We start from the raw sequence: 26,915 nt of genomic DNA on the forward strand, positions 1-26,915 counted from the left end.
GAGAGAGAGAGAGAAGGTTTGTTTCAGCGAGAGAGATGGGGGACGCAAGTGGAGTCGTCCTTCGAGGGTTGGGGAAGAAGAAAATGAGACAGAGAGAGAAGGGTTTCGCAAACAGAGGAAAAAATCACTCGCTGACTAGGAGAAAATAAAAATCACTGAAATGCTTCACACAGGCCAACTCGTGTATGGCATACATGGTAGACTCTATTATATGGGGAAAAAACGGATTGTCTCCTATTAGCATACATGAATGATATTTACGTTTATATTTATGTTTAATTTTTTTCTTTTAATGATTGTTTTTTGTTGCGGGAACTAAAGCCCATGATCTATCATGAAGCCAGCCCACTCACTCTCCAAGCCCATGACAGCCGCTACCCCAGGCTCACAGAATTTCTGCATGTTGCGTACTCTTCAATCCATAGGCAGATTCGCTCTGACAAAACGGTGAATTCTGGCGGGGCAGCTTCTCTAGCGGCTCGCCTCTGCTCTGCAATCGGATCTCTTCATTCCTCCCTCATATTTTCAGTCGGAGCTACGATCAGGTTTCCCTATTCTGAAATTCTCCTATTTCCTTGCCTTAATGAGCTTGGTATTCGTCAATATCAGTATAAATATCAAAATTTCATTATTCTTCGAAGAAATATCAGACCATTTGATGTTATTAGCTTTTATCACCTGGGTCGGTTTCCATTTTCTGACTTGCGTGAAATGGGCAATAGTTTGAATGCTCAAAAACTTTTGAAGCATTCTTTCTATGGCATTTGATTTATTACTGATGATTCTTGGGATGAATTCTTTGTTTACTGGCCTAGTCGTTTTCTTAATTAGGTAGTGGGATGTTCTTTATTGACTTGTATAACAATTTTTATTTTAAAGTTTGGATGAGTATGGGAATATGGATTTGACTCTTAATTGTATTAACTCTAGCTCTGACCACTTCCGCAGATCAAATTTAAATCTTTATGCCCTCTTACATAATTTGGTATTTAATCTGTTATTGGTTTTCGAACAACTAATAGAATAAAGTTCATAAATATGACATAATATGGTGAGTCTTATTTTGTCCAGGCGGCTTTGAGGAACATTTGTGATTGGTGGCCAGAACCTATACTTAAGCAATCATCCATTCATTCGCAGTGAACTAGAAAGAAGAAAATAGTGAAGAGACTAAGTAATGCTACCCACCATCCCTTTTATCATCATCCTCCCAACATCTCATTATGTAGTATCAAATGATTGGAGACTATTTATTATGTCCAACTTGTGGGCCAATCATTTGATTTCACATCATAGGATTTTGAGAGGATAATGGTAAAATGGATGATAAATAGAATTTTTGTACAAAATTCCTCTTGAGATGATAATAGAGATAATCATGAGTATGCTCAAATACCTGTACTGAACGAGGGAAAATGACAAGAATGGAAGTTAGTTCATTAGCACCAGTTGTATAAGGGTAATGGTCACCACTATATTTTTTGGTGCAGACACTATCGAATGAATTCATAGTCATATCACACTCCTGGGCTTTTTCTACGTATTTTTGCAGACAGGTCACAAATGTTTGTGACCGTATTATGTTGACTGGCAATATGACTAGACTCATTTAATCTCCAGCGTAATTCCTGTGCAATTCTCTATACTGTTTGGACAATGAACCAAAATAGTCATATCACACTCCTGGGCTTTTTCTGCGTATTTTGCAGACATGTCACAAATGTTTGTGACTTTATCATGTTGACTGGCAACATGACTAGACTCATTTAATCTCCAGCGTAATTCCTGTGCAATTTCTCTATACCGTTTGGACAATGAACCAAAATATTCATATCACACTCCTGGACTTTCTCTGCGTATTTTGCAGACATGTCACATATGTTTGTGACTTTATTATGTTGACTGGCAACATGAATGGACTCATTTAGTCTGCAGTGTAATTTCTGTACGATTTCTCTATGCTATTTGGACACCGAACCAAAATGCCTCCACTATTTGACACATTCAAAAGTCTGGTTTTTCATTTGTGATAGATATAAAATCATTTGTTCATAGTTGTGGTTGTCGATTGCACAGAAAGCAAAAATGTCAGGCAATAATATTGAGGATGTAAAGGAGCAGGAGCTTACAGATAATACACTTAATAATCAAGATGGCGGCGACAGTTCCATGGATGAGCTTAAAGCTTTGGATAAAAGTCATGAGAATCTCATGCCTTCACCACAGCAGGAGGTATGGTGCTGTTTCTTCATTTTACACGAAAGTACTGGGGCTCATTTTGTAATCGGGATATGGACGGTGAAAATTTATACCTTCAGAGACTTCTGGTATCTTGCTCCATTTTTCTTTTATTACATACTTCAATACAAGCCACATACTCTGAAAAGAATGGAATGTAAGATTTTAGAATCAGAGTGATTTATTGCCCCTTTTAATAGTGCCTGAAATGTGAAATCTAAGGTGGTTTGGCTGGTCAGTTTTTTTGTATAGAATGGTTTTTGTTTTTAAGAATTTACTCTCATTATACCATACTCATCAGGTGTCTCATAGGGATTTATCAGGTTCGTCTTCTATTCTGTCTTCTGTAGGAGGAAATAATCAAGAAAAAGTATGGGGGACTATTACCCAAGAAGCCTCCACTGATATCCAAGGTGAATGTTTTTTCTTCTTTATCTTCTCTCTCTTAGAATACATTAGTTTAGATCAGCTTTTTACCTAGCGAAAATCATCACAAAGCAATTTGATTTTTTGTGAGGATCATGAACGTGCTTTTTTTGATTCTGCGGACTGGGCATTGGGAAAGGTACTCATTTTGATTGCTTTAGAACACTGAAATAACTGTAGTTGCCATAACTCTGAACTTTGCGTAATGTTTCTATTTTAAATCTTGGCCTTTGACGTGTTGAGCAGGAAGCCCAAAAGCCCAAAGGACCCCTTGAAGCACTCCGCCCAAAGTTGCAGGTATTTCCTGTCAAGATACCCTTGTTTTTTTTTTCTTCAACAAATTTGTTGGGAATAAGTGTAGCTAAGACTAACACGAAGTATAGTAGCGGAACTAAACAAAAGAAATTGATGACAATCACACAGAAATAACACCAAGAATTAAGTGGTTCGACTCAAAATGAGCCTACATCCACTGGTGGGGTCGGTATCGAAGATTTCACTATCAACAGAGATGGAGTACAAATCAATATAACAAAACTTCACAAGGAAGTTATCTCTCAAACTCTCTCTAGACTTCTCTCTCAAGAAAACACTAAAACAAGAGTAAAATGAATTCTGAAGTCCTAAGAAGAGAAGAGGCGCCGTTTGATATTTATAGGAAAAGTGAGAATTCACTTTTGTGAACATTGGCTCGAGCGAGTGTCGAGCGAACGTAGATATTCTGCACTTCGCTCAAGCCAACAGTTGTGCGAGGGTCGAACGAAGCTCTCTGCCTGAACTCGCTCGAGCTGGGTGTCGAGCGAGGGTCGAGCGAAGCTCTCTGACATGGATATTGCTCGAGCTGAATGCCGAGCGATACTTGAGCGAAGCTCTCTGTCTGAATTCGCTCGAGCTGAATGTCGAGCGAATGTCGAGCGAAGCTCTCTGTCTGAATTCGCTCGAGCTGAGTGTCGAGCGAATGTTGAGCGAAGCTCTCTGTCTAACTTCGCTCGAGCTGAGTGAACCTCCGCTCGAGCGAACCTACGACACTTGCACTGTTCAATCAGAATTCAAGACACCTCATAACAAAATTATTGACACAAACTATCCTTTATTAGTTTTATCGGTCATTACATGCTATGAGAAAAACCAATGCTTTTGTTGTTCATTATGGTTTTGAATTGCATATATAGAGCTGCCTGGGGTTAGTGTCATGAAATCCTACCTGTAAACCACTGCCTACTCAAAATAGTAAAAAAAGAAAAAAGCAAAAAAGAAAAAACCATCCATGCATGGGTTGTTCAGATGGATGGACTGTAAGCTTAATGACGATTCTATAATGCAGAAAAACACTTTAAAACAGAATTGGCAAATTTAATGACAAAGAACAGTACTTCCAACCATTGATGTTCCTCATGGTTTCGCTACACTCTCTCACTAATATTTGGCACTTCCAGACTCTACTTACTCTATTTAGATGGTGTAAGACTGAAGGGGATTGAGTGAGTGAGTCTGGGGACCAAACACAGTATTTATAGCCGAAGCTTCCATCAAGTTTTGGTGGCTACGTGTTCCATGTGCTCAGTTTATCATGAGAGTAGTTTTAACGTTCTATAAACATGATGAATAAGGTAGAGTGAACCACTTCAAGGGCTCCTAAACTTAAGGAAGTTGGTGACTCGTTCTCACGAACGACCTCCGTGAGAAACGGTCAACATTTTCTCACTTGGTCCACACTTCTAATCTAATATTTCATCTTAAACCCATCATTAATCTGCATTTAAGTAATAAATACATGAATCATAGCAATAAGTCCTCTAATGACGAGTATTACCTTCCATGTATTACTATGTATTTATTTCTTAAATATTATAATTTATGTGGCAAGAATTTCTTAATGAATAAATCCTATGTTTATTTTTGGTCCAATACAGATGAATTTTCTCAAAATGAAATTAAGGTGCACATCAATATGAGAAAAAAACATAAAAAATAATTAAGAATTTCATTAAAATAACATTGTTCATACAATGAAAAATTACATAATGGAACCAAGTCCCATATTCACTACATGATTTTTGAATTTCAACGGTGGCATGCCCTAGTCAAAGGATCAGCGATTATTAACTCAGTGCTGACGTGCTCAACACTTTTGTTGTTCTTAGCCATAAAAACAGCAGCTGAAATGTCGCAATACATTCTCAATAGCCTAGAGATAGAATCTATAATTCTAAGCCCAGAAATGAAACTCTTAAGCCATACACCATGCGAAGTAGCCTCAAAACAAGAGATGAACTCTACTTCCATAGTGGAAGTGGCAGTCAAAGTCTGCTTGGCAATTCTCCATGATACAGCTCCACCGGCCATCAAAAAAATGTATCCTGATGTTGTTTTGCATGAATCAATACAGCCAGTAAAGTCAGAATTTGAGTAGTCAATTACTTTCAGCTTGTCCGTCCGTCTATACATAAGTATGTATTTTTTGGTTCCTTGAATGTACCTCATTACTTTCTTTGCAGCTCTCCAGTGGTCTAAACCTGGATCACTCTGATATCGTCCCAACATTCCCACAACAAATGCAATATCAGGTCTTGTACATACCTGAGCATACATTAAGCTTCCGATAACAGAAACATATGGAACGTTCTTCATTTGTTCCCTTTCAAGGTCGTTCTTCGGGCATTGGTTCAAATTGAACCTATCACCCTTCACAATGGGAGCTACAGTTGGTGAACAATGCTTCATCCAGAATCTCTCTAAAACTTTATTAATATAGGTTTCCTGAGACAGACTCAAGATACCTCTAAATCTGTCTCTATGGATCTTAATGTCAATGACATAAGATGTCTCACCCATATCCTTCATATCAAAATTTTTAGAGAGGAATTGTTTTACCTCATGCAGCAAATCCTTATCATTGGTTGCTAACAAAATGTCATCCATATATAAAACAAGAAAACAGATTTTACTCCTACTGACCTTCTGGTATATACATTGATCCATAATATTTTCTACAAAATTGAATGAAGAAATTACATTATGGAATTTCAAATTCCACTGGTGGGATGCTTGTTTTAAATCGTATATGGATTTCTTGAGCTTGCAAACCAATTGCTCACCATCACTAGAGGGGGAATCCTTCAGGCTGTTTCAGGTAAACCTCCTCCTCTAGATCTCCATTGAGAAATGTTGTTTTTACATCAATTTGTTGCAACTCTAAGTCAAAATTGGCTACTAATGCCAAAATAACAATCAAGGAATCTTTTTTAGATATATGAGAGAAAGTCTCCGTGTAATCGATTCCTTCTTTCTGAGTGAATCCCTTAGCAACGAGTCTTGTCTTGTATCTCTCAATGTTGCCCAATGTGTCTTTCTTTGTCTTAAAGACCCATTTGCATCCAATGACTTTTACACCATTAGTCAACTCAATAAGATCCCAGACTGCGTTACTCTTCATAGAATTCATCTCTTCCTTCATGGCATTGTACCATAATTCTGATTCTTTGCAACTCATGGCTTGTGAAAAGAACTCAGGATCATTTTCGGCTCCAATGTTATAGTCAGATTTTTGCAGATACACAACATAATCATTAGGAATTGCTGATCTATTTGCTCTAATAGATCTTCTTAATATTGTACCATCATCTTCCTGAAAAGTATGTGGTTCAACTTGTTATTCAAAAGTTCTTGGCAACTCTTGAACTACCTGATCTATTGGAATGTCGTCAGCTTGTGAAACTTCAATGATTAGTCGTTCAACACCAGTTTGTACTTGAGGGGTGCTGTAAAAAATAATCAATCTATCACTTAAGGTGGAAGGTTGAGATTCTGAATGATCATTCTTAGAAACTATGTTCCTAGTTTGATTGTTCCCACTGATCAAGTCATTTTCAAGAAACATTGCATTTCTTGATTCCACAATTTTAGTACTGTGAGATAGACAATAAAATATGTAACATTTAGACCTTTCAGCATATCTAATGAAATATCCACTAATGGTCCTTGAGTCTAGTTTCTTCTCTTGTGGATTATAAATTCTCACCTCAGACAGGCATCCTCAAATGCGCATATATCGTAAATTCGGTTTCCAACCTTTCCATAATTCAAATGGCGTTTTAGGAACAGCCTTGGTTGGAACTCGGTTTAATATATATATTGTCGTCTTAAGTGTTTCAGCCCACAAAGATATAGGAAGATTGGAACTGCTAAGCATACTCCGCACCATGTCCAATAATGTTCGGTTTCTTCTTTCTACTACACCATTCTAGTCCGGTGAACCAGACATGGTGTATTGGGCAACAATCCCATGCTCTTGAAGAAACTTTGCAAATGGTTCAGGTGCTTGTCCATCCTCTGTGTATCTACCATAATATTCTTCACATCTATCTGATCTCACAATCTTAATTTGCTTACCGCATTGTTTCTCTACTTCAGCCTTAAAGATCTTAAAGGTATATAATGTTTCGTTCTTATTATGAAGCATGTAGAGATATATATATATATATATATCGTGAGTTATCATCTATAAAAGAGATGAAGTATTTTTTATCACGCAAGTCTATGTCTGGACTACATATATCAGTATGTATGATCTCTAATATGTCTGAACTCCTATTGGCACCTTTCTTTGACTTGTTGGTCTGCTTTCCCTTTATGCAGTCTACACAAGTATCAAAATTAGTAAAATCTAGAGTATTAAGTACCCATTCATTTGCTAATCTTTTAATTCTGTCTACGGAGATATAACCTAATCTCCAGTGCCATATTTAGAGGAATCATCATTAATAACACATATGTTAGTGCCAGTGTGAACATGCATTGAATCATAAGTGGTATTGTTTTGTAAATTAATGCAGTAAAGACCATCAGACAAAGTACCATTCCCAACACAATCAGATTTATAAAATAAACTGAATGATGAATTTGAAAAATTAAAGGAATATTCAAAAGATACAAGTCTTGAAAGTGAAATTAAGTTTCTAGAGAAACTTGGAACATAAAAGGTCTTTTCTGACTTTAAAACAAAACCACTAGATAAAATTAAATAGCAAGTTCATATAGCTTCCACATGCAAGCCCATCTTGTTTCCTGATAAAATGCTTTGCTCATTTCCCATTGGCTTCTTTGGGTTTTGTAAATTTTGCAAGAAATTTGAAATATGGATTGTTGATCCAGAATCAATCCACCATGTGTTAATATTGATATTAATAATATTAGATTCATAACAAACAAGTGAGGTTGGATTACTTTTGTCTGCAAGTCATTTCTGAAATTTGGGGCATTCTTTCTTCATGTGTCCATTCTTTTTACATAAAAAACACTTGGAATCTTTTTTAATACCACATTGGGAGGTATTTTGCCTTTCTCTTTCTGATTGGCTTGAGATTTGCCATTTTCACGCGTTGCCAGCATTGCACTTTCACTCTGTTCCATCATCAGTCTCCCTTCCTCTTAAACACACATGGTCATGAGTTCATTAATTGACCATTTATCCTTATGTATATTGTATGAGATTTTGAATGGTCCATATTGATGTGGGAGGATGTTCAAGATGTAGTGCACCAGGAAGAACTCCGACATTTCAACCTCGAGTTTCTTCAATTGAGTCATATTGTCCCTCATTTGAATGATGTGCTCACGCACACCTCTCACACTGGTGAGCCTCAAGAATGAGAACTTCATGATTAGGGTGTTTGCTAGTGCCTTGTCTGAAGTGACAAATTGTTCATCAATGGCTTTTAGCAAGTCTCGAACCTTTTCATGCTGATCGACAGAATCACAAATACCAGTAGAAATTCTAATCTTAATGAACATCATGCTGAGGTGATTAGATTGCTCTCATTGCTCATAAAGCACGATGTTCGCTGCAGTGCTGGTATCAGTGACTGCTGGTGGTTCGTCTTTCCTAATAGCATAATCTATGTCCATCCACACTAATCATTACAACTTTTTCAAATTCTCACATAAAAGAAAATAAACAATTCAACATTTTCAAATCCCAAAATAAAAATAATATTAAAAAAACATAATCTAACAATATTTTATTCAACTTTTTAACTTTAATCTCAACTCATTTCATCTCATCTCATTTACGAAAACAGTGAGCAACACGTGTTGTGATAATTATTGCAGCTTCTGCAGAAAGAAGAAAGAAATAAAAAATAACCAACCATATCATTGGAAACATAAAGTTCAAAATATAATCAGTCAATTCACAGCAGCATAAGGTTAATTATAGTCTATACATCTAAGGATATTTGTTTGTTATTTTATTTTTGTATCTGTGGCCGTTTCTAACAATGTTCTCTCTCTCTCTCTCTCTCTCTCTCTCTCCGTCTCTCTCTCTCTCCCTCCCTTGTCTTGATCATGATCATCAGCCCACACCACACCAGCAAGTTCGTTCAAGGCGCTCAGCTTATGCTCCTGCTGATGATGGTGGTGAAGGTATGTTGTAATACACGATCCATGTCCTAGATCAATGAAATTGACCCAGTATTTGCATGTTTCAGCTCCCCTTTTCTTTTATTCTTTTTAAACAGTCGATGATGGCAACAATAATACCATTTCTTCAGAGGACCACGGTAGCACATTTGATGGTGGCGACAATAACAATTACATTTATGATGGTGGCAACAATAAAAGTACTGATTCAAAGGATCAGATCTGCCCCGAGTAGCTGTTATGTGCTGTAATTTATATCTGACCAAGCTGCACTTGAATATGAAGTTAGAAGCTGATATCAGACCTTTTTGTGCTTAAGAAAATAAGTAAAACATACCAAATTTTGCATTAGCTATAACGAGTCATGTATTATCGGAGTACCTACAAACCATCTCCAATAATTTTTTTTTTTTTTTTTTTTTTTGTTGCTTTTCCCTCCCAAACAACTTCGTAGATAACACGAGGAGAAAAGGCAAGATCATTCATACTACAAAGATTGATTTAAGAGTTAAATTAGGCTTTTGAAGTTAAATAAAAATACAACTGCCTTTATTTCTGGTATGAGACTACAGATCATAAAATACTGTAAGGTAGATAAATTTCAACTCTTATATAAAGTCTAGGAGAAAGAGAGATCTGCCCGCGAATAATATTTTGAAAAATATTTTAGTTATAAAAAGATTATATAAAAGTAAATTCACAAATTGATATAATTTGATGTGGTACGTTAGATTGTAAAATTATTTTTATTATAAAATAGATTTAACGAATATCAAGAAATCACGTCAATTTATGAGTTTGTTTTATGTAATTTTTTTATATATCTCAATAATTTTATACATCAAAAGTGACTGACAAGAACTTTTCTTTGGATACTTTATCATCCCGGAAAGGATTCTTTCCGTTCATTCTTTTGGTGGAAGTAGATATCAATTTAGTTTATCTTATCAACGCAAATTTCTAAAATACACATTGTTCAATATTATAATTGGAATCCCCAAGGATCATTGTAAGGATTACTGGGTCAATGGTGACTGTTCATACGTTTTTTTTCTCTCAATACAATTAACTGACCAAACAAGAAAAGAATTCCCACGACATGGTCGACGGCGCAAGCAAAACCCAGTTGTGGCTGGATGCTGTTGAGAGATTTTCACTCGAAATAAAATAAAAGATTATTATGAACACTTCCGGACCTCTTCACCTACCAATAGTCCCCACAAGAACAAAATCCATCTTTGAAATGGTGAAACCGCTTGTTGTCTCTCACAACTATCTCCCTTGCAACCACCTTTGATATTAACTTAGCCGCATTATGACAATCCACACAGATGCGCAGATTTTTGCAAATTCTCAGGGTTGCACCTTTGGTCGTCTTCAACAACCCAAAAGAAAGTGCCAGCTTCTCACTATGCCCTCGCAATGCCTCAATCTTCTCCTCTTCACTCAGTTCATGCAGCACAGAATCTGTATTTGGTTTATATCCAATTTCGCTTATCTTTTCCTCCAACCTCTTCCACATGTTTCGGATCTCTTTTGACTCTGACAGCAGCTCATCACCAACAACAAAGCTATAAACTTTACCTCCAATTTCAATCCAACTACGACCAGCATCCTTCCGAAGGCCATTCTCCTTCATCCTCTTCCTCACCCTTCTCACATCATCCCATTTCCCGGACCCAGCATATAAATTTGAGAGTAGCACATAGTTCTCTGCTTTCTCCGGTTCCAGCTCAAGTAATTCTTCGGCGATTTGCACCCCCATTTGCAAATCACCATAAATTCTACATGAACTGAGCAGTGAGCCCCAGATTCTAGCATCTGGTTCTTCAGGCATCTCATGTATGAGCTTTAGAGCTTCGTCCAATTGGCCTGCTCGACCCAGCATGTCCACAACACATGCATAATGCTCTAATTTTGGCTCTATTCCATACAAAACTTTCATCTGGCTGAAATACTTCAACCCCTCTGTAACCAACTCAGCATGGCTACATGCCATTAGAATTCCTGTTAGAGTAAACTCATCAGGCTTCTGGCCTGATCTCTGCATTTTTTCAAATAGCTCTATGGCCTTGTTTCCATGTCCATGAATTCCATATCCTGCAATTATAACATTCCATGATGCCTCATCTTTCTTCTTTAAGCTGTCAAAAACCCTATGAGATTGTTCTATGCAGCCACTTTTTGCATACATATCTATGAGTGAACATCCAACGAAATTGTCTTCTGTTAGGTGCGCTTTTAAAGCAAAGCAATGCATTTCTTTTCCCAGACGCAGAGCAGAGAGCTGAGAGCAAGCCCCAAACACACTCATTATGGCAATCTCGTATGGTTGAACTCCATCAGAAATCATTTTACGGAAGAGATCAAGGGCTTCATCAGGAAGTCCATTCTGAGAGTAACCAGCAATCATTGCGTTCCAGGATACCAAAATTTTATCTTCCATCCTATCAAACAACATCCTTGCAGATAACACTTCCCTGCAATGAATGTAAAGTGATAGCAGAGAGATACCAATAAAGGAATCTGTTTCTAGGCCTTTCCGTAACACAAATCCATGAAGCTCTTTGCCAGGACTCAAGCATTTCACGTAGGAACAAGCTAAAAGGAGACTTCCTATGCTAAAAGAGTCAGGATCGAAGCCTGAAGATGTCATTTGAAAGTACAACTCAAAAGTCTTTTTCGGATCACCATTTTTTGCATGGCCACCAATAAGTGCATTCCAAGTGTTCACAGTCTTAGATTCAATTCCATAGAAGACGTGCTCAGCAGAGCTCAGTAACCCGCACTTCGCATATGCTGCAACAAAAGCATTGGCGACCAATTCATCATATTGAAACCCACGTCTGATTGAATAACCATGAAGTTCCTTCAAGCAAGGCAGTTCTGATTCCTCCAAACAAGCTGGCAAAACATTCAATATGGTGACCTCATTCACCTTCGTTTTGTCCTGTTCCATCTGCATTTTTCGTAATAGATCAAATGTTCTGCATACATCTCCTTCTCTAGAAATACCACCGATCATGGAATTCCAAGAAACTACATTCTTGTTGTTACTCCTTATAAAAAGATTATGGGCTTCGTTCAAGTACCCACATTTCGAATACATGTCTATCAAGGCATTGTTCACCATCAGTTCCTGACTCAACCCCAACCTAACGGCCAAACCATGAATTACCATTCCCACATTCACTTCTCCTTCCCCTGCACACACTGGTAATACAGTCACAATGGTAGCAACATCCGGGATCAATTCCTCCTCACTTTCTAAAATCTTTCTAAACATATCATAACTCTCTTGAGAAAATCCATTCTCAGCAAACCCACAAATCATCGAATTCCAAGAAACCAGATTCCTCTCAGGCATACAATCAAGCACTTTCACTGCTTCCCGAACAAACCCACATTTCCCATACATTGCAATCAATGCATTACCCACAAACACATCAGACATCAAACCCGTCTTCATTGCCATCCCATGAATCACCTGCCCCAAGCCCACATCCAAAAGCCCAGCACAAGCCTTAATCACACAAGGCAATGTAAAATTATCAGGCTTAAACTCCGTAACCGAAATTAACTCAGTGAACAAGCTAATTGCACCATCATAAAGCTCATTTCTAGCATACCCACTAACAATTGCATTCCACAAAAAAAGATTCCTCCTCTGTAACCCATCGAAAACTAAACGTGAATTTAGCGGAGAGCCACACATGGAGTACATTGTGATGAGACGGGTATTGATAACGAAGTTGTTGCTCAACTGGGTCGATGCCGAAACCATCTCGTGGACTTTACGCCCGGTCTCCATATCCTTTTGCTGCCCGCAGGCCTGTAACAAGACGCCCATAGCTTCTGCTCTCTCCGCTGAATCGGAGTTAACATTTATAAAGTCTCTATGAAGAAAATTAAGGGCTTCGGTGAGGTTCCCGCACTGGCAGAGCCTGTTTATTTCTTGGAGTAAAGAGAGGCGTGGAGCAGAGTTGCTGGCTGGAGAATCAGTGTGTCGTTTATGGGTATGGGTGGAGAATGAGAGAGATGCTTTGGGAGTGAAGATTGGACGAAGATAATGTTTATTATTTGATACGGGAACCCTTCTGTAAATGATGATAGTATGGTGGTGGAGGTGGTGGTGGTGGTGGGAGAATGGTGGTGCAACGGAATTCATATCGTCCGACAAAAATTATTTTCACCGATTCATTTGTCTTTCTTCATCGACCAAGAAAGAAACATATATTTTATGTTCAAAAACAAATTATTTTTGTCGAAAGGTCATTAGTTTTTCCTTGGTTTCTCATTTTTGGTCACACAGTCTCAGTGATCAGTTGGAGAAATCATTTGCCTTCTGCAAAATATCTTTATTCATCAAAAAATCTTTTTATTTAATCGTTTAACTAGATTTTCGTGAAAGAAAAAGAAAATAAAACCAAAACAACTTTCATAAAACCCAAAACATCTCTAACAAAAATTTTATCCAAGCAACCTTTTTTATCTATCTATTATTTTTATTGTTTTACAACCTTTAATAAAAATATTCCATCTAAAAGTTGGTACAAGGATTGTTTTCCTCTTCAACAAGAAGTTCTATGCATCGGTTATGAAGACAAGCATCATGTAGCCACAGCAAACCGGGCAGAGGGCAGTCATGTTATGGCAGCACCCCACAGGGCCACAGTCTGTTATTCAAAACTCAGGGCAGTCATGCTGATTTCTTCTTGTTTGGGTGCTGTTATTCAAAAATTGCTAAGAAGTTTGTTCTGCATGAAACATAAAGCCAATCAAGAAGGGAAAAGAGAGACAATTAGGAGTCTTGAAGTTTAGTTCACAGCAATACTCCACACAATTTTCAAGAATGATAATTGTTTGGAGGACAGACTATGCAGAAACATGGGGTAGTCTTCTGAGCGGCACCCCAACAAGAAGGAATTCTGCATCATCTTCTTAACAATAGTCCACAGCAAACCACAACCTGCAGCATTCCACAAGATTAATATATTCATATATACATATAGGCTGTATTGAACAAGGTTCACCCTCTGAGACTGGATTGGTACAAGGAGTTCGATGCATCAGTTATGAAGACAAGCATAAAGTCTTATGAAGCGGAGGTTAGTTACTGAAGATCAATCAGTATGGTACTTTTTAAGGTCAATCAGTATGGTACTATTTAAATCATCCTATTGTACTCATCATCGGCTGCAACTTTGTGAAATGTTTTGTTGCTTGATAAGATCGCAGGTTACAAGTAAAAATTGTCTAGTAATTTGAAAGGGAAGACTCATCAAGTATTGGAGATTGGGATTGGCACTGGCTCTTATCTCAAGTATTGTGCTGGTGAGGGTGGTGTACAGCTTTTTGGTGTGGATCCCAACAGAAAGATGGAAAAGTATGCTAAGGTAGCAGCAGAGGCTGCCGATTTCTTTCCACTTGCAAATTTGAATTTATACAAGATGTAATAATGGCTCCACTTATAGCTAAAATTCTGCTGATGTTATTTTGCCTTCCTGAAACTTGTACTGGCATCCGAAATGAATTGAACACAGACTCGAAGATGCTAGAGTTCACAGCCCGCACATTGTCATTACTAGATGGTTCTCCTGAAAAGGCCACTAGTGGTGTCAAGGAATTAGCATGCCCTGCCATTGTAATGTGCAGCATGGTAGTATCTTGCCTTAGAGCGACATATGTGAGAAAAATACTCACACGATTTACAACATGATGTTTCTTAGACCTTTAAGTGGATGGAACAATGTGGAAGAGCCAATGACTATTGTTTCAAATGCCACTGATTGAACACTGGATTCTGATGTTGTCTTTATTGTTTTTCTCCTTTGTAATGTTGGGTGTTGAAGTACATACAAATTAGTTCTTTGGATTTTAGAGATGCTATTATTATCCAGGTTGGGGAGGCTAAACCATTAAGTGATTCTTCTGTTGATGCAGTTCTAGGAATACTTGTCTTATATTCTGTTAAAGATGTTGATAATTGATATGACTCTGAAAGGTACTTTAACATCTTTGGCCATAAAAATGTCATTTTAGTTCTACGATTCGCTTAGAAGTACATATATAAACCTCATATTCTTGGAGAAGCAAGGCACATAAGTGAAGCACTTCATAGATAGTACGATTTTCTCTTTGTGAAGTAATTAGACTTCTTCTATGAATGTTCCCAACTGTATTGTCCCTCTAACTATAAGTTATAGAGTTTGGTGTAAATAGTTTAGACATCAATATAAGCGTTAGATTGTGCAAAATGTTTATCCCGTTTAGCTCCTAGAGTCAAATTGAACTTGTGCAGCATTTGGATGCACAATGCATTCTTGCAGCGTTTGAAGTTACAAATCCTTCCACTAGGATTAGAATTACTTCTTAGATGGAGCATCACATGCATTCGGATATCCTTATATCAAACATCCAAATATTGAATGAGTATTTTCTTCTTTCTTTCTCTTTGCTGTTGTTGTTGTGGTGGTGCAGAGTGATCGGTTCTTAGATCTATACAGAGTGTTCTTGACCCTTTGCAACATATATTTTGTTGATGATTTTCGCCTTAGCAGGGAAATAGAAATTCAAATATTCAAAGCTGGGTTTTCAGATGTTGAGCTTAACATGGCATAACTTGTAAGCAATACCAACAGTTAATCAGTGTTTTTCTCAATTCCAGAGAGTCCTGCTGTTCAGCTACTTTGATATTAAATTTTAACCTTTGATTCTGCTGTTCAGCTACCTCTGATATGGATTGTAACTTTTGATCTGTGTGGGGGTACCAGGGGGCCAATGACACATGCGATTTAATTTCACTATTCATTATTAAGTTGCTTTTAAATTGCAGACTAGTTTGGGTAGACTAGAACTTACTGTATTCTTGAGCAGGACTAAAATCCTTTGACAGCTTTTGTGTAGAATTCAAAGGAATGTCTCATTCTCTAGATTGAAAAGGGTTTGGTCTTTTTACTATGCTCATCTGTTAACATGTTTTGGCCCTTTTCAGAGGAAGATAAGGTTGTAAAGCCATCATGTGGGGGGGTGCAATTTCTGGATTTAAAAAAAGCATTTGCTGCACAATTTTCTTAAAAGTATCCAAGAACTCATTGCCAGATCGAACCTGATACATGTTTGACTGACTGTAGTCTAAACAAGAAAGTTTGATGAATGTTTGTGGGGGACAGCCATGCCACCTTTTTGTCAAACTTCTGTTTGGTTTGTATGATCTGATTAACTTTTTGTTTGAATACCATTCATTATCTAATCAGATTGGGAGGTCCACATTTTAGTTGTCATATTCATTAATAATGCTCATTTAACATCTAACGATAATAACAAGGACAATGATTAAAACAATGGTCCATTATAGTCGGTGGGTTTATAATCATACATTTTAATATGGGTACATGTGATAAAACAATAGTAATTAAAAAAAAAAAACCTTATTATTATTTTTTTTTTTTTCTGTTTCTTCAATCTTCTTTTATTATAACAACAAAAAATCTCAACACAATAATCATCATACCAAAACCATAAGGAATAATAATTTTTTGTTTTCTAGCAGGGTGTTTAACATTCTCATGATTACAAATTTGTCACTTTTGTTTAACATACTAATGATTTCATCTTTGTCATTTGGATATAGAATGTAAAATGAGAAATGTAAAAAATAAAATATAATAGGAAAGGTGATGGGGAAGGGAGAAGGAATGAGAGATAGATTTTTTTTATTTTTTTTTTATTCTCAATTGTAATTGAATACAATGTAAAGATTTATATTTATTGAAAAATTACATTGAGATTAGATAAAGTAAATATCTCAATCATTATAAAAATCAAATCAAAATGATTCGATAATTATGAAAATCAAATCAAGTTAATATCAAAACAAATTCTTAACTTGATATTATCTCCCATACATATGTCAACCAACTTATAAACAGACAATTGAAATGTGTTACATTAACAAGTAGAACTAGAAATAATAATAATAATAATAATAAATCGTCTATTAGATGTTTGTCTGTAGAAGTTAAGTCTTCTCTTTCTATAAAGAGTGAGGTCAATTCTCTATTTAGGTAGAGAATGTTGTCTCTTGGACGTTTGTCTGTTGAAAGTAATAGCAATAGTGAAGATCAGACCAATCACAAAAAGAAATAGTGTACTAGTGAAGTTCCAAATATATTATTTTAGTTTATAATGTCATGTTTGATATTAGAACATTTCAGAATATATCTTATAATGAATCTAAGTTTATTTGATGAATGAATGATGACAGTTTCTCTTAAAAAAATAGAAATTATAAAATTTAAGATAAAAAATAGCATTACCCACAAAGAATAAACACAAGTTTACAATTTTTTCATTTACACACAGATAATCTATACCACAATATAATAGTTACTTAAATAAAGTAGGATTAATTATTTGGATTAATCAATATCAATTTAATCAGTTTTCCTTACAAATGAAATATAAAAATAAATATATTTTAATAAATTAAAATATTGGTCTAAGATTAATGATTAAATTTATAGGTGAGCATCCTAGAGATGAAAGGAAAGGGCATGGGCAACCAACTTCCTAACTTAACCGCAACCTGATTTCAAAAAGCAACATACAGTTTAGGGGTTCAGAGGGGCTAAAGAGGAATACACAGGAAAACGGAGGACCTCGGAGCAAAAAGGTGGTGAACCACTCCAAGTTAAAGTAATCTCCCTCTCTCCGATACATTAGGGTTTTTGATTTTAAACTTTTCGTTTCATTCTTTGACGAAAAGCAGTCGCCAAGCCGGGACATTTCCTCCTCGCGCCTCGTCTACACCTACTCGTACGCTCTCTCTCTTTTATATTTTTTTTTTTGGTGGTTTATATAAGGGATTTCTGGCGCTCTTATGATCTTATCTGTAATCTACTGGACTTAGTTTTGCTCGGCATTGGTTCTTTGTTATGCTCTGATTTTAATCAGTTTCTATTTTGTGCGTTCTATTTTGTGGGGTTTATTACGTTTTTTCTAAGTATCATGTTCTTGGAATTTTTTAGCGAATTATGTTTGGCGAAGAACTTAAGTAGGTAATTATTTGGAGGGGCTCCTGTATTTTCGTGTCAAAATTTCAATTCAACTACTATTTCTATCTTTTTGGTCTTTACTTTTTGGCCAAAAATTCGTTCTTTTTGGTCGGGAAATGAAAAATGCGGTGCTCTGAGGCCGTTGATGATGGAAGCTTGTAGTAGTTAAAGTTATGGGAGTCCCTCCATTTTTTGAAAAAAATACCCTTTTGATTTCAGTCATGAAATTTGCTTGTTTTCAGGCATTTTGAACAATTTTTTCGTACATATGGCTTTAAGATAGCTTTTGCTTGCTGATGTTATCTTATGAGTTTATTGTTTTTGTATCTGTGGCTGTTTAGCAATGGAGCTGTGATTAAGTGCTTGTTCCATTATATCAATCATAACCAAAATGGGTTAAATTATTTTGAGTTTTTATTTCATAAGGGTAAATGACTAAGATGAAGCTTTCTGGAAAATAACCCTGAGGGGTAGCTCAGCTGGTCCGGCCTTGGGTTTGCTCCCCAATGGTCACCAGTTCGAGTCCCCTTAGGGCCACTGGAGGTTTACTTGGTTGTTAACTTCAGGGCCCCATGGGATTAGTCGAGGTGCAAGGTGCGCGCATGCTGGCCTGGACACCCTCGGTTATAAAAAAAAATCTTTCTGGAAATAGAGGACCAGTTTGAGATGTGAAATTCTCAAGGGGCAAGTTTGAGACTTGGGTGGGAAGTTTTCATCGGGTGAGCTTAAAATTTGGGGATTTTTTAAAAATAAACCATATGCTTTAAATTTTGTTGGTGTTTGTCAAGATAGTTGCATTTCGTTTTACTATGTTGATTGGTTTTCTATGTGTAGTAAAACTGATTGAAAACTATGTCGAGTTCAAAATTTTAATTGATTTTCCATATTGTCATTGTAGGATTGTAGCTGTAGCCCAAATGGAATTTCAAAGGGAGTCTGATTCTGGAAGATGTTAGGGGTGTTGATGGATTCTATAGCATGTTTAAATTTTATCACTCTTGGATGAAGGAAAGTGGCCAGAAGTTCTCTAGGTGTTTTATGACACTGACACGGGGCATAAGCTCATGAACATATGTTGAAAATGTTTATCTTCAGCAAGTAATGTTACTTATTCTGCTATTTGTTGGCTAGACTCATAAAGGTTGTAAGCAACACTCTAGTTTTCGTGATTTTTTATAGAAAATAGCTAAAACGGGGTCGCTTTGTTGTGTGGCTGCAAGGCCACATGGATCAAATACAGCCAGTAGGGACTGGTCAGTGGGTCCACACGAGCCTTACTGGCGAACAAATACAAGCTTTTCACCTCCCCCATCAAGATGGGATGTTCGACTGCAATCTGAAGGGCTACCGTATAGTTCATTCGAAGGCGCTCAATTATTTGGATCTTCAACATCATCAAACAGTAAAGGAAGTCGGAGCTGGGTGAGAGCCAACTGTCTTTATAACCATCAACACTCTGCATCTGATGGTACTGGTCTGTTTCTGAGTAGTCCATCTGACCGTTCTCAGGGTCCTCAGTGGACACCCCCAGCAATACAGGAAATCAATGTTGATGATTATGAGACAGCAACAAAAAGAGGTAATCTGATTGTTAATGCATCTCATTCAATGTTTACCTATAGTGATGAACGTTTGTTTTATATTTGAGAAGAGTGTATAATAATGTCTCCAATATAATGGTTCCTTTAACTTCAGTTTCTGTTGTTTACCACCCAGCTGCATTTACTGTTAAATTGATTTGTCCAAAATACATTTATACTTTTTATTCATTGTTTGTGTTTGCTCTTGGTTTTTATCCGGTATTCAAATCTGGATCAGTTTACTTTTGTCTGGTTGACATATGCATATATAAATACCTGCATACATCTATTAAAAAGAAGTGTTTCATGCATACTCCATGCGCATATATGATCACACAGGACAGTAGGGAGCTAACAGTGACATCTTCAAAGAGATGAACTTACAGGTTGACACCTTCATAGTTGTACATATAAAACTAAAATTTTCTTTATGGATGCTCCTCACTTATCGGCAAACGAGAAAGCCATTCAATGTAAGTTTGAAGATGGGGATAAGATAGAAACCATAAAAGTTGATGTTATTATCCTAGAATATGCAGTGTTTATTTTTTGATTTTCTGGTCCATTAGAAATGTCATGTTGAGCTGCTTGAGCACATGGGCTATTCAATGGGTCTAGCCCTCCACCCCCCTTAAAACCTCTATATCCCGTGTAGGCTAGATTTGATGCCAAGTTTCTACTATATTGAACACCATACAGTTCACAGCTAGTTTATCTAGGTAGTTACGTCCTTCCTCTATTAGTAGGTATTCCTAGATGTTTTGTTGGAGTGTACACCCCATGCAATGTTTAAGAAGAAGAAGAATGCCTAGCCCACCACCCCTTAAGACCTCTATTCCAGTTAATGCCGTCTTGATGCCAAGTTTCTAGAATGAACACAATACAGTCCGCTGCTTGTTTATCTAGGTGCTTAAATTATTCATTTCTTATTAGGGTATTACTAGCTAGGGTTACATTTCATAATCATAGATTCAGATTGTCTTTGCTTGTTTACAGATGCATATTTTTTTTTCATTTTCTAATGAATATCTTTATGCAAGTTTTTTCTTATAAATAATGTAAGCTGTTACATTCTATTCTTGCATTTATAAGTTCACATGTTATTTAGGGGCAAGATTAACCATGATGATTCAATCTTCAAAGGAGGTTATAATTTAGCAAAACAAAATCTCTTCATTGTTGTTCTTGTTGTTGCTAATATTGATATTGATACTCGATGCACCTACTGATTTCTTTTGTCTGCCTTCTTAACTTGCTAGATCCAGCAATGGCACCATTATCTTTTAGATCTACCATGGAGGTATAGAACTAACTGAGTTTCTTTTTTTTTTCTTTTTTTTTTGGGGGGGTGGGGGGGGGGGGGTGGGGTGGGGAAGAATCATCATGAATTTTGTGATATCTCCTCCTTATATCCGTTTCTCTTAATGGATTAAATATTTGCAGGGAACCTCTGAAAATCCAGATAGTGGTGGCTCTACATCATCATCCCATTCAGATAGTAGTGAGTCAGAGCCGACAATCAAGAATCGCTTATCCTCTCACCGCAACTTCTCAAATCGCTGTTCTTTCATGTCCAAACCTATACATCCCTTGTCTTTTTCTTCCCGAACATATTCTAGGGAGGCTCCTGAACCAATAGTTGCTGGCTATTCAGAGTTTGAGACTGCCACTCCGCAAAGAGATGCCCACCGTTGGAGCAGTGCTAGCAGCAGCATTGATTTTGCTGATGTTTCTGAGTCGTTTGAGTCTGAAATTGTCAGTCGGCCGTGCAATCCTTCTGATGGTTTTAGGTGTGGCTTGTGTGAAAAATATCTTTCACAAAGATCACCGTGGGGTTCTCGTAGGATCGTGAAAAGTGGAGATATGCCTGTAGCTGGGGTTCTTTCGTGCCGGCACGTTTTTCATGCTGAATGTTTGGAGCAGACAACACCAAAGACACGAAAAAACGATCCTCCTTGCCCTCTCTGTGTTAAATTGGAGGAGGATAACTCCCTCGAGCAACGGGGTTTTTCAAGACTGAAGAGTGGCTTCCCAAGACTCAGACCATTTGGTGAGGATGGTCCGTCTAGGCCTTGGGGTTGCGTACAGGTGGGAGATTGTGTTGAAGGGGCTTTGCAAGCACCCCCATGCAATACTATGTTCTTACTTAACCGAAACCGCATTAAAAAGAACCTGTCTTTGAAGGGTAACTCAAGCAAAGAGTTTCCAGGGAGGTTGAGAAAAAGCGGCTCTCCACAACAGTTGATTGGGAAAGCAGTCGATCAGGGAGCAGTTGGGTGCTCTAGTACAACATCAGGCCCCAGTATGAAGATATGAAGAAAGATTTGTAGATAATGGTAACATGTAATTCATCCTTGTGAGGGCTCTTTTCTTTTTTGATTGATATGTGTAATTCTTAGTTTCACTTTAGCCGAGTAGATATTCTATCAACGAGACTGGATAAACCGGTTAGGGTGTGTATAGATTTGATTTTGTGCAAACTGCGGGTTGAAAATCAAAGTTGGAAGTAGACAATAGTGCGTATGCTATTTTCTTTTCTTTTATTTGGCTTGAATGTTCACCGATGGAGGTTGGTTTGAAATGCTGGAAAACTCGTGTTTCTACATGTCCAATTGCTGATTGGATCTGGTTAATTGCCTTATTATCATCCTTTTACTGTTGGGATTAACTGGACTAGCCTTCTCTACCACAAGATGCAACACAAGCTCGGTCACACATCCCATGGGAGTTGCACTGCATGGGTCTGGCTTGTACGTATTTTTCTGAAGTTTTCCCTTGCTTGGTTGTTTCTCCTTTAACCTCACAGAGGAGATACAGTGTAAGGTTCCATACGTCAAGTAGGTCCAATCTCCCAAATGGTCTTGCTTTACCAAGTTGTGCAAAGAATATTTGTATTGTCTGTGCTTGCTCTCGAGATCTTATCGCCCCCATCATAAAGGGGGGCTCTTTAGGAAGAGTCAACTCTTTTTATTATTATTATTATTATTATTATTAAAGGGAGTGGGTCATTTCGAATCCAGATTTTTTAGAATGGGTCATATGCCACAAGGTTTTCCATTTATATCATAAATGTGTGGCAATAGAAGACATTGTATATTTTTGGTAGAGTAATGCTAAATATAATAATAGATTGTGCAAGGGCTGCACACTCTTCTTTTTTTTAAAAAAAACAAAAACAAAAAAAAAAAGGATAAATGCTAAGGCCATTGGCTCATCTACGTGAATGCTAAGTATCGATTGTGGCTCGAGTGAAACACCAAATTGAATGAAAAACGGTGGCAGGAATCACGATTGTGGTATGAAATTTGAACCTCAATCCAACAAAAAACAATAAAAATTGTCTGATTTATCTCCACAGAGAAGACAAAGATATAAGAAAAAATATCCGATTCCCCACTCCTATCTGAAAGACTCATCTTTACCGAGGAATTGAAAGGTACTTGGCAATCTAATCTAACGGTAGTTTATAGACACAATTGTGAACTAACAACTCATAAAACGAAGAAAAAACGCCTTGAGAGACAAGAGAAAGGTGGAAAAAAACAAAAAAAAAGTAGGAAAATATGGAGGCCCTGCAATGCATTTAACTAATATATACGTCCCAAGATCAAGAAAGGTCCATAGCATATCTTTCTTAAAACGAGAGAATACACGTATAATGTGACATGTTCACGTCACTCGTGTAGAAGGAACTATCACACAGTACTGCTATGCCAACTTTGGATGTGAGCTTCACTTACACCACATGTTTACAACTAGAAAACCAAACCTCTTGCAGTTGTGGCCGAATTTCCTAGCCATTCAAAATTTTACTACAAGTAGGGCTCTATCTCTTACACATTCAGGGACCAGCAGCAAGCCTCTGTTCCCCACATTCATGTGCTCTGTTCGCTGTACACGGGACAATAGCATATTGTACTTTGCAACAAGACAATTGCTTAATGATGTGTTGTGTGTGTGTGTGTGTGTGCGCCTGATGTTTTTGGTCATTCGTTTTGAAACCAGGATGAGGAGGAGGAGGAGGAGGAGGAGGAGGAGGATTTTGTCTCTGCAATTGGGCCCTGTTGGATGGAGACCAGGGTTCGCCCACCCCAACTAGCCATGTTCTAGCCCTCGTCTTTTTCCATCAATTTGTAACATTGAGATAAAGCCCTGTTGCTTCCTCCTGCTTCTGCTTCTGATAATTTCATGAAAATGACCTACTGTTAAAGAGCTCAGGCTTCTTGGAACAAGGGATGCCATTTGCTGCATGTCTTATAAAATTTTGAAACAAATTACTTAAAATTTTTTATTTTTCTTTATATATATATATATATAAGTAAAACAAAATGCTAAAGTTATTACAAATTTAAAGCTGATGAATGTCAGTATCGAAAACTGCATTGAGGAACCCGATATTTATAAAGATGAGATCTGAATTAGACCGATCGATTTATAGCTGAAATATGGAATGGAATAATGGTGTCCAAGCATGACAAAAAATAAGATAACTCAATGTTGACATTTATTCTCTCTCTCAAGATTTCTCATCAATAATAGGAATTAAAATCCTCAAAATCTTAATTAATTGTGAATGTTGTTTTCGTGTAAATTATCTTGTTATTTTTGTTGTTATGGTCGTTGTCGTTGTCATCGTCGTCTTCATTCATTATTTTTAATAATGAAATAAACTTTTTTGTGATTTTAAGTGGGTTTTCTACATTTATTTTACTTTTGGATGGCTTTTTAATTTGATTTATAGTTGTTACTTTTGGTACCCAATTGATTGGTGTGAAAATTTAGATCAGATGTTCTTTATTTGATTGGATAATCCACGTATTTAAAATATGCTAATAAATAATTTAATTATTAAATAAAAATTATAAATATATAGTTGTAACATATATGGTGTTTTTTATTTTTAGTTTTTTTGAATCTCTTGGTTACTAAACGAAAAAATGAATAAGCTGATATATACCAAAAAAACATATGTTAGAAAAATTAAATTTTTTACCAATTTCAATTAAAATTAATTATTTAACTAGATATATTATTTTTCATTTAATACCTTTAATTCAATTATATATTATTTAATTTTCATTCAATAACATTAATGGAATAGTAAATAATATGGTTGAATAGGAGTAAAGTCTAGTAGTTTGAAAATTAAATAGTACAATAAATAATAGGAATGGATAATATATTAAAAGATGTTTAACTAAAAATAAATTTATAAATTAACGTGATTTGATAGAATATGTTAGATTTTAAAATTATTTTTATTATAAAATAAATTTAAAAAAAATTAACGTGGATAAGGGAAGAGCATCCTAAGTGCTTTAAATTGAAATTTAAAGTTACACCGCAAACGCACTAAAGCCTACTTTATTACGCACCAACGCGATGGTAGTGTTTCGAGACACTAAAGTAACATTAAGAAATGTGACATACATGTGATAGGAGGGTCCATCATTTGCTTTCATCTTTATAAAGAGAAGTCCAAATCAAAAGCTAAGAACCTTCAAACTTCAAACATGTTGGCTCCGACATGTGCAACGGTTTCCTTGCACGTAATAACAGCTTCTCTGTAGACTGCTCTACCTAGCTAGTCACTCTCAAATTATATTTGTAATTTTAAAGCAGTCAGTTTTACGCATTCTCTTTAAAAAAATAAATAAATTTAATATTTATATATAAAAAAATATTTTTTTAATAATAATTCACATTTTTTTTAAAAGAAATAAATGCACACTCTAAAATTATATATTATAACATTACCGATTATGCCATAAAAAGTTTATAACATCCATATTCCAAAACCACTTGATCGAAGTCGATCAATTTTAATTAAAGAACAATCAATCTAGCTTCTAAACATGCATGAATGGACCATGTGATGGGCCATGTTATCTGGGTGCATGTGCTCTTAGTGCTGCAAATGCAAAGATTAAGGTTTAGTTTAGATCTTTAACTCCTTTCAACTCATCATTACAACTTTTTTAAATTTCAATACAAAATATAATAAACAATTTAACTTTTTCAAATCTTAAAATAATAATAATATTAAAAAATAATATTTTATCATCTCAACTTAACTCACTTCAACATCTAAACGCACCCTAAAGCCGGCCTCTTTAAGATCAAGATAGGCCTGATCGCTTAGCTGAAATTAGCACATGCGCGCATGCATCATATATATTCAATGACTGATCAAGGAAGCCCAACAGATGCAACTTTTACTGTACATTATATAGATTTCTTCATTCACACTGCTGCTACTAAACCTGATGGTACTCGAAAGTACTTTTTGACTGAAATGCCACTTTCGTTTTGTTGCTTGCAATGCATGAAACTTCTGAGTGAAACATACGTTTCATAGCTGATAGTACTGAGAGTGATAGATTTTTTCTTCTCTCTTTGGAAGCAAACACAGCAGATAATTAGGGACAATTACATTATTAATTGATTAAGTTGGAAGGAAATTAATGAATGATCAGAAACAGTACTCGTTGATTGTTTTTATAATGATCGTCGATCTTAATTGCTCTCAAAATTTGAACATAGGTAATAATTAATGCATGCAGTTCATAACATGTTTATGTCATAAAAAAATATATCTTAATTTGACCTAATATTTCTTTGATCATTAATCATTTTGGACCGACAGCTTGCATGCTTAATTTAATTTCCAGAATCCATTTTCCTTACTCAAAGTGTGAGTGATTGCAGAAATTGAAATGAACGTGACTAGTTTTGTTAACGATCACATCATTCATTTGGTCCAGTTTCTGAAATATGAATCAGCCTTTCGTATCAATATTTTCATGAAAATGATGGGTTTTAAATGCATGCTAGCTACAATATCATTCATGCATGGTTCACAACTCTTTATTATCTTCTCTATTTTTTAAAAATATATTCCAGGTGATACGTATATAATATATATATATATATATATATATATATATATATATAAAGAGTAAAAGATTTAGAAGAAAATATTTGCATTCTTAATTTTCATCTAGCTAGCTAGTTACTAGGTGTTATATGCGTGTGACAACTGGCAAGATTACCGAGCCCCCTTGGGGAAGACAACTCAACAAATCAATCAAACATACATGATTAACTTATCTGTTTGTGAAAAGTATATATTTTTCTGGCCTCCACATGAGAAGCTAATTTAGATGGATTTTCTATTGTTAGGATCGATGCTATC

The 26,915-nt window shown here is 36.2% G+C and overlaps 3 protein-coding genes and 1 pseudogene across 6 annotated transcripts; 3 read left to right on the plus strand and 1 right to left on the minus strand.

The window, feature by feature from the left end:
- The first annotated feature begins 367 nt into the window (after positions 1 to 367).
- On the plus strand, positions 368 to 9,435 carry LOC121254687. 4 transcript variants are annotated; one of them, XM_041154813.1, is made up of 8 exons: positions 368 to 545; positions 1,072 to 1,174; positions 2,077 to 2,232; positions 2,589 to 2,651; positions 2,756 to 2,803; positions 2,911 to 2,961; positions 9,021 to 9,087; positions 9,216 to 9,435. In XM_041154813.1, exons 3-8 carry the CDS (start codon positions 2,086 to 2,088, stop codon positions 9,317 to 9,319), a joined length of 480 nt encoding a protein of 159 aa, XP_041010747.1. In that variant the 5' UTR covers positions 368 to 545; positions 1,072 to 1,174; positions 2,077 to 2,085; the 3' UTR covers positions 9,320 to 9,435. The 4 variants fall into 4 exon arrangements, with proteins under 4 accessions (XP_041010747.1, XP_041010748.1, XP_041010745.1 ...); XM_041154811.1 differs by having other exon boundaries at positions 375 to 545; positions 9,183 to 9,435; XM_041154814.1 differs by lacking the exon at positions 1,072 to 1,174 and having other exon boundaries at positions 369 to 545.
- Positions 9,436 to 10,100: 665 nt separating this feature from the next.
- On the minus strand, positions 10,101 to 13,549 carry LOC121254689 (pentatricopeptide repeat-containing protein At1g18485). Its single transcript, XM_041154815.1, has one exon. It carries the CDS (start codon positions 13,250 to 13,252, stop codon positions 10,289 to 10,291), a length of 2,964 nt encoding a protein of 987 aa, XP_041010749.1. The 5' UTR covers positions 13,253 to 13,549; the 3' UTR covers positions 10,101 to 10,288.
- A 412-nt stretch (positions 13,550 to 13,961) lies between these two features.
- LOC121255032 lies at positions 13,962 to 15,074 on the plus strand (annotated as a pseudogene).
- Position 15,075: 1 nt separating this feature from the next.
- LOC121255033 lies at positions 15,076 to 22,234 on the plus strand. Its single transcript, XM_041155329.1, has 5 exons — positions 15,076 to 15,088; positions 17,852 to 17,901; positions 19,320 to 19,719; positions 20,980 to 21,020; positions 21,164 to 22,234. The coding sequence occupies exons 1-5, from the start codon at positions 15,076 to 15,078 to the stop codon at positions 22,034 to 22,036; spliced, it is 1,377 nt and encodes a 458-aa protein (XP_041011263.1). The 3' UTR covers positions 22,037 to 22,234.
- The last annotated feature ends 4,681 nt before the right edge of the window (positions 22,235 to 26,915 follow it).

This window comes from Juglans microcarpa x Juglans regia, chromosome 3D, assembly GCF_004785595.1.
Source record: "Juglans microcarpa x Juglans regia isolate MS1-56 chromosome 3D, Jm3101_v1.0, whole genome shotgun sequence".
Classification (NCBI taxonomy): domain Eukaryota; kingdom Viridiplantae; phylum Streptophyta; class Magnoliopsida; order Fagales; family Juglandaceae; genus Juglans; species Juglans microcarpa x Juglans regia.